A 13,692-nucleotide genomic window follows, 5' to 3' on the forward strand; every position below is an offset into this window, starting at 1 on the left:
CGAGGAAGCAATAGGAAAGGGTGGCCTGATCATTCCAGAGTCATCTCAAAATACTAGGGTGACCAGGCCCATCAACCACCTGATCAATTTATCCTAGAGTGGAGATTCCGGAGCTGGACAGGCCTCATTCACACCCAGGCTCTGGTCCTTACTAGCCCTGTGACCTTGGTCACATACTTAATCTCTCTAAACCTCAGTTTCTTAGCTGCCAGGTGAAGAGTAGAGTAGTATTGTGAGGACGTGCTCCAAAATGTTAAGGGATTGTCTTTGGGTGATAGGGTTAAGGATCCTTTTTATTTTCTGCCTTTGGCTTATCTGTATTTCAGACTTTTTCTACCTGAAGTTAACATACATTACTTTTGTAATTTAAAAAAGTTATGTTTTCTCCAGAAGAAACCATTCATGCTTTCTGTAAACGTGTGGCACAATTGCAGTTTCTAAGAATATCTGTGATGAATTGCAAACAAGGAAATGGATTAGAGAAAGACTCATTTTTCCCTCTAGTGAAGACAAGAAACATACGTTGAGTACTGCAGGGCACAGAATGGCGTTCACAGTTGAGTAAACAATCTGTGCTTTCAAGGACTTTACAGTTAGTGAGGTAGAATTCCCCCAAATAAATGAGTAACGGTAATGCACTCCATGCCAGAACAGGACAAACATTAAAAAATAGGTTAAATAAACTAAATGCTTCTGGGGTTCTCCCTGGGGGAGGAGGGATGCCATTAGGCTGGAGGAATCACAAAATGTTTCCTGGAAGAGGTAGCATCCCGGATGACCTGAAAGGTGTGTGTGTGTGTGGAGGGGGTTCACACACACACACAGAACAGACAAATTCACTGTTGTCTCAGTGCTATTGGTCTGCTTCGCAGTGGAAGGAAAATTGGCCCAGAGATAAGGACGCAGAACGACCAGTTCACATGGAGAGGAATCTCCCTGTCCACTGCTTTAGTTGCCAGTAACCTCAACAGCCATATGTCAGAAAGTACAGGGGAGTCAAAAATTCTTGCCTCATCACAACCGGGAGATGCAGGGCTTACAATAACCACATTTTGATCCAGTCCAGTTGTTTTCTGTGTGTGTGTTCAGAGTTTGTAAAACTGGAAAAACGAAGATATTCAAGCTGTTTAACTTTCATTCCAGTTGGTTTTTATTGTTTTTCAATTTGATGAGAACTTAAAAATTACCTTCCTTGTTTTTCAAACCCTGAGTCACACTTTTATCTTTTTGTTTCCATCTGCAAAAGGCCCAGTTTTTGTGATTGTATCTTAACTGCCTAAGTGAATACACAGAAAATTATATTACGTTAAATATACAATTATATGTGAAGACCATGGCTTAAGGGTATCAGACTGCTCTTTCAGTGAGAATTCCTAAAGGAAGTTCATATTGACAAATTTGTAAGATTGTCAAATTGCAGTATATACGAGTTTACGTGTCTCTGATTGCACTTCAGTGCTTTTTGAAAGGTGAGTTTGCACTTGGCAATGCCAAAGTCAGACTCTCAGTTTCACAGGAGATTGAAGATGAAATTGGAAATATTAAAGGCAAGCAAAATTAAAATCAACATTAGTCACATATGATGACAGAGTCATATATGATGACAGAATCAAATACCTCGAACCTGGCCTCTAAGAATGTAAAATATCTGTTCTTTGCAATAAATATAGAAAAGAAGGCCTTCGGGATCAATTGGGCATTTATTTGCCTCAGTGTTTCTGGGAGCAAGGAAGTGTATGTATACTGTCCAGAGGAACTTGGGTGAATTTAGAAAAAAAGAAAAACAAAACCAAACCACAGACTTCTCCATTTTTAAGAAAAGGAAGTAGTATGACATCATCCTCGACTAAAATCTAGCCTGTTTATATCTCAGTTTGTTAGGTAATAGAATGCCTTTTCCCGAGTTATAAAATAATTAGGATGATTAAGTACAATTTTCTTCTGAATCTTGATTACCTCATTCATTCATTCATCCAACGTATGTCTATTAAACACCTATTCTGTGCCAGGTCCTGGGAATACAATAGTGAATGGAGGAAAACATATAACTCCTGTCCTTAAGAAATTTGGACTTGATTTGGGAGAAGGGAAAGGAGGTGTAGTAAGTGCTAAAAAGGAGAGGCATATGGTGCCAAGTGAACCCAGAATAAAATGTCTATTCAGGGACTTCGCTGGTGGTGCAGTGGTTAAGAATCCGCCTGCCAATGCAGGAGACATGGGTTCGAGCCCTGGTCCAGGAAGATCCCACATGCCGTGGAGCAACTAAGCCCGTGCACCACAAGTACTGAGCCTGTGCTCTAGAGCCCGAGAGCCACAACTACTGAGCCCGTGTGCCTAAAGGCCATGCTCTGCAACAGGTGAAGCCACCGCAACGAGAAACACGTGCACTGCAACAAAGAGTAGCCCCCACTCGCCGCAACTAGAGAGAGCCCGCGGGCAGCAATGAAGACCCAACACAGCCAAAAATAAATAAATAAGTAAATAAATAAATTTATTTTTTTTAAAAAGTCTATTCAGGGAGGTCAGGGAAAGCTTGCCCATCAAGGAAGTCATGATTCACCCAAGGAAGACCAGGAGAGGGCTGGGTAGAAGGAAGGACAGAGGAAGGGAAGTGTGCCCCGGGGAAAGGGGGGAGGCTCTGTGTGGGAGGAACACAGGGGTGCATTCTAGGAATGTGGAGATCCTCTCATTGGGAGAGGAGAAACCCAAGGTTACAAGAGAGGAGGGGCTCAAGGCCCCTTCAAGGATCTCATTTCTATCCTCTGTCTCAAGAGCAGTGGGAAGCCATCAAATGATTTCAATAGAAGGGTTGGTATAATCAGGTTTGCCTTTTGAAAATTTGACTTTCGCTAGGTTTTGAGAAATTGAGTGAAAAGGCCCAGAATGGCCCTGATTGGGGTGAGTGGCTGGGAGACTCCTGCTCAAGGGGTGGCGGTGGCATGGGCAGGGCCTGTGGAGGAAATGGAGAGAAACAGATTTTGAACTCAACTTTCCTCCTTTGCTCAAGTGGCTTTGGCAAGGAGGTTGGTGGGAAGGAAGATGCCCAACCCTGATGATTTCACCCCACTTCCTGCATCCTAAATTCAAGAGCTAGGAAGTGGTCTTTTCCTAAAAGTCAGCTTCTGTGCTGGGTGGAACAATGGTGACAAGACTTAACTTCCAGGATCAAGCAAAAGAACTCTCAGATTGACAGGGAAGATTTCAGGGGTTGGGTTTCCAGGGAGAGCTAGTTTGCCTTTACTCCCAGTAAGCCTGGCCACCTGCCTCTGCAAACAAGCTTTGTCTCAGATAAAGGAGTCTATTGTGTAACCTGCTGGAAGATCTCCTGACCAGAGAGAGGGCTGTACTGAATCTAACTCTTTGAGGGGGCTGGAAGTAGGATGAGCATATGAGTCAATATCCAGCCAAGACACATGGGAAAGAGACAGGGAGTTCTGTTAATAATTCAACTTTGAAACAGATGTACACTAGGATAGTTTGGGGGCAAACCTGGTCACCTTAGCAAGAAGGGAAAGTTGAAAGTTCGTCCTTTGCTCCCACCGATGTCCCCTTTTGCAGGGGAGGGGCTCAGAGTTCTGTCCCTTCACAGGCAGTGTTGGAAGGCAAACTCTGGCACTTAGCTGACTCCCAGGCCACTTTTACTTTCACACTTTCTGCCATACCTGATACATTCTGAAGATAACATTTCCCATTACCATTATCACTCTGTGATGGCTTATTGTTTATAATTGCTCACTCAGTCACCCCCCAGGAAGAAAGAGGCAGCTCAAAATGGGAGGCACCACCCAAGAGCCTATCAGAAATGCTGCCTCTTAGATGTACTGAAGCAGAATCTGCATTTTAACAATATTTTCAGGGGGTCCATGAGCACATTAAAGTTTGAGAACAGACTTCTGGACTTCCACCTACAGTAAAATAAACATTTTACAATGTGATGGTTTAGGCATACACAACTGAAACAAAGTTTAATGAGGAAATACTTTTACTGTTTTACTTGAAAAAAAAAAAAAGTGCTCACAACTCAGATTTCAGCATCCACTCTTGAGTCGCCACTTGGAGTTTGAAAACCAGCTCTGAAGCACTTAGGAACAGCCCGAAGAGGGTTGTGGGGAAGGGGAGGATGCTGGTGGGGGTGCTTTGGAGAGCGCAGACACTCTCTGCGTTCAGTGACTTTCTGGAACGTGTGCACTTAGTGCTCCGTAGTCAGTCTTCGGAGCGGGAACGCGCGAGGCCGCTGAAAGTTTGCCAAAGCCCCGGAGGGGCCGGTCCCGGGGACGTGATTGGCAGCTGCGAGGGAGGGCGAGGACCGGGAGCCGAGACGGGGAGCAGGCTCGGGGCGGCGAGAGGTCCTGCCCAGCTGTTGGCGAGGAGTTTCCTGTTTCCCCCGCGGCGCCCGGGCGAAGTCGTGAGTCACTCGCGCGCCCGGCCCGACGACACTCCGCGCGCGCACCCGCCGGCCGGGCCGGCCTCCCGCGCAGCTCCCCTCGGCCGCCGGGCCCCCCGCGCCTCGCCCACCGCCACCCTCTGCGGCGCCACATCTGGCCGCACCGCTGCTCCGCGCGGGTCCGCAGGGCGCGGCGCGGAGGCGCGGCGTGCGCGCTCGGGCCGGTCTATGCGGAGCGGCGGGGGCTGCCATGGGCCGGGGGCTGCTTGGGGGCCTGTGGCCGCTGCACATCGTCCTGTGGACACGCATCGCCAGCACGATCCCGCCTCACGTTCCCAAGTCGGGTGAGTGGCCCCCGCCCGGGCTTGGCGCCTGGGTCCCCGGGGCCCCGCAGGGCTGCGCTTGACAGTCGGCCCAGGAGGCGGGCGGAAGCCGGGACGTGGCCCCGGTGCCCGCGCCCCAGCACCCTGCGCTGGGACGGGTACGTTTTTCTTTCCAAAGACCAGGAAAGTGGTCTCGGCGGGGGTGCGGGGCGCGCCCGGCCCCCTTTGTGCGGGCAGGAAGGGCGCTGCGTCCCGGGCCGCCCCCACCCCCGGAAAGGGAAGTTTGAGAAGTTGGTGATCGGCGGAGGCAGGACACGGCCCGGGCGGCCTCCGAGCGAGCGGCGGGCACACCTGGTCCCCGGCCCGGGATCGCCCAGTGCCCCGAAAGGGCAGGGCCCCCATCCTCAGCTCTTGCCCAGGGCCACATGCCCGCGGACCGGCTTTTTGGCCCGGAGTTGCTGTAGCAAAGTTTCAAGGAGAAAGGCGATTGCCAAAGGAAACTTGTCTCGCTCCACTGCGGGCTGGCGTGGATGCGGCAGGGAGTGGGGCTTGTCAGGTGGAAGGCGGAGTATTTACTGAGTGCCTGCTAGGCGCTAGGTGCTGGAGATGTTGCCTGGAGCAGGACAGCCCCGTCTTGCGGACTTGAAGGTTCTGTGCAGTTGTTTGGTGGAAATGAAACGGAAGGGTTAAAATCGTAAATCCCCCTGCCCACCTGATCTTGGTGTCTAGGAGGTTTTGAGGGGAGAAAAATGCAGGAATTGAACTCTTAAGTATTTGTTATGGAAAGTACCGAATCCCTGAGACCTTAAAAGTTAGAAATTTTGTTAGCTCTTTGCTACAGAACTGAGAACCTGCATCTGGGTTCTGGTAATGGAGTCTTTGGAGTTTTGGGACCTTTCTGGGCCTCAGTCTCCTCATCTGTGAAAGGACATGGTTAGATTTGGATCATTTTACATTCCCTTCATCTTTAACATCTTTTGTCTCTCTACTCCTTTTTGGTAACTTGGAGATGCCCTGTGTGGATTTGGGATGAAATGTGGAGGATCTGACAGTCCCCGTCACTCTGAGGCACATATTCTGTTTACCAAGGGCCAGGGGCAGACTTAACCTTTGGTCTTGTCTAAAAGAAATATGGACCAGTTTCTACATGGGACATTTCACAGTTCTTGAAGTGGATTGAAAATTTTTAAAAGTTATATTTTTTTTACTGAAGGTGGCATGGAGATGGGAGTTTTTAAGATAATGAGGAAAGACTATTGTAAACAAAAAAATCCGACACAGATTTGAGTTCTACAGTTTAATAAAGTTCCACTGTTTCATCCTTGGATGCTTTCTTACTTTGCAGTACCAGAATGTTCGACTCTCTGATTATACACCAAACTCTTAAGAACTGAGTTATATTTTGCTAATATTTTAAACCAGCACCCTTAATTTTCAGTGTACCTTAAAAATCGTTAAAACTTTTGTTTCAGATTACGAAAGAAGGAAATTAGTGGGCCCTGATTCTGTTAGTCTTTGCTTAGGAGGATAAGATTTATGATTTGCAAATTCCAGACTCAGTAGTTCATGAGTCAGTCTCAGTTCATCTATATACACACTTTTAAACAATTAGCTTAAAAGCCAACTGGCTTTTTATTTGGGCTTTTAGACAGTATTACAAAACCCACAGATTTCATATTTTTATGAAATTAAAGCCACAAAATGGTTGAACTAAGGAATCATTTTGGATTGGTATTCATGTGAAATTACATTTTGAAGATAGTTGAAGGTCAAAGGTAGCTATAATGGAGGTGGGAAACCTAATTCCACTTGCATTTAATTTTCTATGGAAGTAAATGGTTTCAGGATTTTCCTAACGTAATTGGTAATCTGTCACTACATTTTTCAAAATATCTTAATGCATGGTAAGATAAGAGGAAATGAGATTGTTCACAGCCTTCTCTTTGGTTACTTAAAAAATCCATCTTATATTTAGTATATTGACAAGTGAGCCAAGGACTTCAGTATAAGAGCAAACTTCACTAAGGTACATACTTAAAGGTATTTTAGTTTTTGTTTTTGACTTAGTAGATTCACTCTTCCTAAATGCCTGAAATTAAGTAATTGCTCTTTGGGGGAAAACTTTAAATGTTTGAAAACTCTTCAGATCTGAAAAATATAACTTTTACTTTTCAAATACCTAACAGGAGATCCTTGTTGAGGACTCAATGTTGGTAAAAGTGTTGTAGAGATAAATTTCTTTCCCCAAATCACTGCTGATTTTGTCAGGGTTCTGGAAACTGCTAGGTCCAGAATTTGATCTTTGGTCTATTTGCTTTTGTTCCCAGAAAGCACATGTTTCACCTCTAGGCCATTTATTTTTAACTAGTTATGGTTTCTATAAGATACTCATCACATTTTGGATTCCTTGCCTTTATTTATTTATTTTTGGCCACATTGGGTCTTCGTTGCTGCGCGTGGGCTTTCTCTAGTTGCGGCAAGTGTGGGGGCTACTCTCTGTTGTGGTGTGCAGGCTTCTCATTGCGGTGGCTTCTCTTGTGGAGCACAGGCTCTAGGCAGGCGGGCTTCAGTAGTTGTGGCACGCGGGCTCAGTAGTTGTGGCACACGGGCTTAGTTGCTCCGCGGCACGTGGGATCTTCCTGGACCAGGGCTTGAACCCATGTCCCCTGCATTGGCAGGCGGATTCTTAACCACTGTGCCACCAGGGAAGTCCCTCCTTGCCTTTTTTTCAAGGTAGCACCCCACCTTGAAATGATGAGTCCTCATTGCTGTCTGTGGAGCCAGCATACCTGCTACATGGTCTGCATTTCAGTTTTCAACACAACTTCAAAAAATTTTCTTTTTTTTAACCATATTTTTCCAATTAAGAATGACACTTCATTGGTGCCATTGCAGAAAGTGACCATTACCCATTCTTTCTTCTCAACAGTATCTATAGAATGTCACTTTTTGCCAGGCAGGAGGCTCAGACCTGGAAACAGTATTCTGAGTGAATAAGACAGGTCTGGTCTTTGCCTCCATTGAGTCTAACATATGGGGGTTGTGTTGAGGCCCAGAGAAGGATGTATATTTTAACCCTGTGTACTTGGAAGCATTATTGACTCTAGACCCCTTTGTCAAAAGCCCACTCTGTTGGGTGTTGTGTTTCCTTCCATTCCCTCCACTGTCCCCCTGAACGTGTTTTTCATTGATCTGTTGTTTCCTGTGCCTGCCTTATTCCGGGCCCCCAGTTGGGCCACCTCACTTTTGTTCAAGCTGCTGTCTGTCTGGAACTCCTGCTACCCTGGATAATTTAGATTCATCTTTTAAGACTTGACTTAAGTGTCATTCTTAAGCAAACCTGCTTTCAACGCCCTGGGTGGAGCTATAGGTTCCCTCCTCCCGGGGACAGGCCTCTCTTTTCGCTGCTAACAATAGTAAGGCAGAATTAGCTCTTGATGAGACTCCCTTACCCATTCTCTCAAAGGCACTGGCTTTGTCCCACTCATTTCTCTGTCTCCAGGGTCTGTGGCAGTGCCTGGCATATCACTTAGCACCCAGGAAATGCTGAGCTGAACCTCCATTCATCCTCCTAGAGGCACTGCAAGTCAGTCGAGCATTTCCACAACCAGGCAGTCACTATTTATTGGGTGTTTGGTCTGAATGGTAAAATCTTTATTGAGAATAGTTTGGCTTTGATCTCAATCGGCAATTTGGCTGTTTTATACTGTGTTGTTGGATCTTTTATTCTGATGACCTATGGAAAAAGATGACAAACATGTCAGCTTCTGACAGACATGATGGAAAGCTGCTAGAAGTTTTCATCCAACCTCTTTAGTTGTACACTTGAATTCATGTAGGGCATTCAAAGCCATTGCAAAACTTTTTCAGTCTTACCAAAGACATTTGCCAGTGAATACTGAATCTTCTCTCTCTCTCTTTTTTTTTCTAGAAGGTTGTTGAAATGAGACTTTCATTAAAAATGAAGTGCCGAAATCTAAACTTAGCTTTGAAGTTTCTTTTTTCATCAGGGTCTTCTGTTTTGGTTTATAAGCAGTGAAGTGAGTTGGTCTAAGGGAAGTGCAGCCCTGGGGCAGCTGCTATCTGCAGAAGAGCAGTGTGGCTATTATTTAGGTCTGATGCAAACCACCGAAACAGTTTAAAATAGGGTGCGGAGGAAAAGTCCTTCCTGGCTACAGCATGGCATTATTTAGCCAATTTCCACAGAAAAGCATCACTCTGTCACCTTGTTGGCTTCTGCCCTCGGGGGCCTTCTGTACAACTTCAGCAGATTAACTCATGATTTTCAGTAGAAATGATTTAGCAGATAGGTATTAGCAGCAAGAATGCTCACCATTTGTTTTGCACTCCTTCTTTCCCTTGTAATATGTTGCTTCCTACCTACTTGTGGTTTCTGACCAAGGTGGGATAACGATGATTCTCCTTCTTGCCTGGCATGTCATGAGGGTTGGGAAGCCAAGCAGGGTAAGTTGGCTCCTCTCAAGGACAAGTGGGGAGAAGGGAGAAGTAACATTTGAGAACCTGTTCTGAGCCAGCCGCCTGACATTATTATCTAATTTAATCCTCAGGAGAAACCGACAAGATAATTTTCATTACCTTTATTTTATAAATGGAGAAGATAGAGTCTGCACAAAGCAACTTGATGTTTGCCTGTGTGTGTGTGTGTGTGTGTGTGTGTGTGTGTGTGTGTGTTTTCTAACCTTGTCTTCCTTGTGTTCTGCTCGGCCCTTTTCCCTGGTATATCTGTGTGTATGTGTGTTGGGATGGAAGTTAGGGAGTGAGTAAAGGGATATCGTATTCAAGAAAGGGGAACTTACCATCTAATATCCATTCAATGCCCCTGAGGTCACGATTTGCTTTGCTTGCATGATCTACCTCCTTCCTGATTGTCATTGTCCTACCGAAAATCAGGATAGGGTAGAGTCTCTTTGACCAAGAAAACTCTGCTGTTCCTAGTCTGATAATTGCGTCTTGGTGGTGGGACCCACTGCCGGTGACCTGTGCCTTGACCATTGACAGCAGCTGGACACGCGCTGTTTTCAGAGATATATACTGGCAACCCCAGATTCCAGGCATGTAGGACCAGCGTCTGTGTACAGACCTCGAACAGCTGCTGGGGAGGGTGGGAAGAGTAGAATTTATCTAGTATCACAAGGGGGATGATGTTGAAGAGTAGAATTTATCCAGTATCACAAAGGGGGATGATTTGATTTTTAGAAAACTTGTAGGTGGTTAATATTCTTCTCCTCCCAAAAGGATCTGTCTTTTATTTGCCATAATCAGCTTTTTAGGTCTTGGCACTCAACATGGAGCAACTGCCTCCTTGCCTGTGGTCCATTTAGGATCTCCTGCTTGGCCTCTTTAGGGTTTCCTAGCGTCTGTGTTTTGTTCGCAGGGCTGAAGCTGTAGATCATTAGAATGGACTTAGCTCAGGGCAACTGCATGTGATGGGTGAGATTGTATCTGGGGAAGGCTGCCTGCTCTCAAGATAAGCGGCTGTTTTTTATTTTTGCTCTTTTCTGATGAGATATTCCCCCCCCCAATTTTTCTGCTCAGTTAAAATATAGGCCTAGTGTACGAGCAAACGGAGCCTCTGCCCTGGGATTTAGAGGGCACTGCTTTTATTGTTCTCTGTTCAGCCCCTGTTATGGGGTGAGGAGACTCCTGGGCCTCTGAGTCCAGAGTCTCCCTTTATAGATCAGTTTCAGGTACCTGGAAACCCAAAATATGCTGTTCGGATGGCTGTGGACCCACTTTTACAGCCTACATGGACCTTTGGACCCATCTTCCTGAGGGCCTTTGTAGCCACTGGTCTATGGGCCTGAGGGGTGGCGAAGGGACAGCCGTGTATGTGTGGGGTGTGGGGGGGTGTGAGTGTTAAAACTTGGGTGTTTTACATGTCACAAGGTCCCTCTTGGTGCCAGATGAAGCAGCCAGTGGAAAGAGGAAGGTAGATTGTTGGCCGGGTTTGGGACAGTGTTTCCCCAGTTCCAGGGCTGGTCTCTGAGCAGGTCAAGAGTTTGAAGTTGAACTTGGTCTTTTCTAAGACGTTATGGAGGTGCATTTGTCAATCAAGGTAGAAGGATAAAACCTACTTGATCGAACGGTTTGTCAGTGTGATTTATAACTTTCAATATTCTGACGTGTGGTCTGTGGGCCACCATTTGTCCCCCCGCCCTGGGTCTTCCAACACTGGGGATTGATCTGCACCAACAACACACCTTTGCAGAGGTGTTAGGTACAAAATTAGTTATTGTTGATTATATCATATTTTCCCTGGAGTAGAGAATTTGCTCATTAATGAAAAAGCTAAGAGTTTGGCTGTAATCATAGTGGTGTATTTCCTTGGGGAAATTCAGTTTTTCATGGCTTGTCTTTTCCTGCAGGAAACTTCAGCTATATTCATTTGACTTGTTCTATCCAGGATTTCACTTACACAGTTTCTTTAAGATTTCCCAGTGCCTTGGTTGCATTTCCCATGTAATTTCTTTAGGTAAATAAAATAACGTTTGATCCATACACCAGGTGGTCAAATGTTAGGCCTGTCTTGTGACCTTGATGGGAAAATGAAATATACACATCAGGTGATACAGTCCTGGCTGAATCATGCCATAGTTATGCCATCAAGGAATTTAGTAGGTATTCTGAATAGAACAGGCACTTTATTCGGAAGAATTGGGGGAATTCAAGGATGCATAAGTAGGTGGGGGTTATATATGGTGTGCCAATGTGGATTTACCATGATGTGGATGGAACCTCAAGGCTTCTCCCTGCTGCAGGCCCCCCTCCTGGCTCTGGGAGGGGCCCTGGCAATGTGGTTAACGAGTGTTATCAAGGTAGAGAATATTTAAGATATCTTGCGATGCCCTGAATATTACAGCTCACCTGTAAAAGCAACTTCGTAGGGGTTTTCCCAAATTTAGAGGCAACCCAAAACATTTATATGACATTACTTATAATGAGTTATGAAGCTGGAAAAAACTTCCAAGTTATCTCAAGAATAAATTTACAAATTCTGATCAACAGTTCTAGAGGAAAGATTGAATTATTTTAAATTTTCTCTAAAGAGAATATCGTGGAATATCATTGGTAGAGGTGATCAAAGAGAATGTAACCAAAAAATGTAGCAATAATATTTCAGAGGTGTATCAGGCAGTTAATTAATAAAAATATTTGTTTTCTTTTAACTTTTATATTTGTGGTATCTGCAGCTTCTTAAAATTTGTAATGTGTAAGATGCCACTCTAAATATTCTCTTTCATACCTACATTTCTATTCTTAATTTTTATATTCTTTTTCTTAACGAGTGCCCCTGAAATTTATAAGCTTCGACTTCCACAAGACCTGACTACATGCCTAATGGCAGGATTTGCTGGTTGGCTTAGAAAATAAATTCAAAGTCCTCCTCACCCCCAACCCCATCCAAATACTCTGGAGTCTGCATTGTTACATCACCAAACCAAAGCGTTTTTTTTTCCTAGTCTCTTCATCACTTTCCTAGTTTAGAGGCCCCATACCAAACAGAAAAGAAGTTGCAGATATGTAATTATCACAAAACCTTGATCTTGAATGATCTAATCCAGCTCTGACCCTTAGTTTGAGATTAAGAATCTGCCTCGGAGACAGCTGGTGAAGATTAAACCCTGTCATACTGGCAGTCAAGGTGTCTGGGGGACCTGGTTACCTCCTTTGGTCTCCCTGGGTCTCATTTTTCTTCTGGGTATAGTGACAAGCACTGACCCAGATGAGATTTTTAGCTTTTTATGTTCCAAAATGTTTCATTCTGGATGTTAGTAAAGGAAATCATTGTTGTTGGCTTAGAAAGCATAATCCTTAGCTAATCAAAATAGAAAACTATCGAACGTCATCACAGGTTGGAACTAACAAATACCACAAATATCCAATTGGAGTTTGTTGGAGACAACTGCTGTTTAAAAAAGAAACAGAAGCCACGTTTATTTTGAAATGTCCCTAGTGCAGGTGCCTGAGCAGACATCCTCACTAAAGAGCATGTTTACTGCAGCTCCCACTTTCTCCTTGCTGAAGAAAGGCTGTCTTGGTTTGGGTGGGAATACCATTTCTCTCTGGTTAATTACAGTGTTTGCATCCTCTCCTTTCTTTGAGCTGGTGAGATTGTGTGTGAAGCGTTTTCCTAAGTTAGAGAATTATGAAATGCTTTGCTATGTCTAGAAAAGAGAGAAAGCCCTAAAGGAGCTTCTATGTTTTTTTGGGAAAAGAAAGGAAACTTGTCTGAGTATAGTCTTGTCTTGCCTTTCAAAAATTTCTCCACCTCTTTTCTTAAAATATTCTCAGAAAAGACAGAATTTGCCCCAGATTGGCAGTTTTCAGACTGCTGTTTTAGGCAGGGGAATAGCTGTCCTATAATCGCATTTCTGTATAGTCAGCAGCGGAGGAATCTTCTAACTATTGCTTTGAATGACGGTCCTGTTGTTACAGCTCACGTTTATGTTTTATTCTCTAAAACCCATAGTATTAGGCAAAAAAAAAAAAAAAAGAGAGAAAGACCATATGTGAAAAGGGACAAAAACACCCAAAAGTAACATTTTGTATTCACTATTCTGGAATCCCTTGAAGTTCATTGTTCGTAAAATACTTTCTAACACTCTCAACACATCCTGGGCACTCTTACTTTCATTCTTATAATTTCTTTCTTGTCACCTCTTATTTATTCTAATCAGCAGCGGGCCAGCCAGCCTTTTCCTCTGTTGCCCTCTTCTGTTTTCCATCCCCTCCCCTTGCAGCCCTGCTGGCTCTACTTTCTCACTCTCCAGGAGCCTCACTCTCCTTTTCACATCTACTTTTTATGACTTATAGTATGCCTTGAGGCCCGAATCTTGAGCTCAAAAATGATGCCTTTCTACCATGCCCTGATAACAGCAACTAAAGATGCTCCAGTACTTTACTACTCAAAGGGTGGTCCAGCCGCCAGCAGGATCAGCATCACTGAGGGTTATGGGAAATGCA

At 44.7% G+C, this 13,692-nt stretch overlaps 1 protein-coding gene across 1 annotated transcript in view; it reads left to right on the plus strand.

The window, feature by feature from the left end:
• Positions 1 to 4,627: 4,627 nt before the first annotated feature.
• The window catches only part of TGFBR2 (transforming growth factor beta receptor 2), a 93,739-nt gene continuing 84,674 nt past the window's right edge, over positions 4,628 to 13,692 (plus strand). The window contains exon 1 of the mRNA XM_082662752.1: positions 4,628 to 4,728. Within this exon, the coding sequence (XP_082518878.1) occupies positions 4,635 to 4,728 (94 nt within the window). The 5' untranslated portion in view covers positions 4,628 to 4,634. The remainder of the gene's footprint in view (positions 4,729 to 13,692) is intronic.

This window comes from Grampus griseus (assembly GCF_964374135.1).
Source record: "Grampus griseus genome assembly, chromosome: 10".
NCBI lineage: Eukaryota > Metazoa > Chordata > Mammalia > Artiodactyla > Delphinidae > Grampus > Grampus griseus.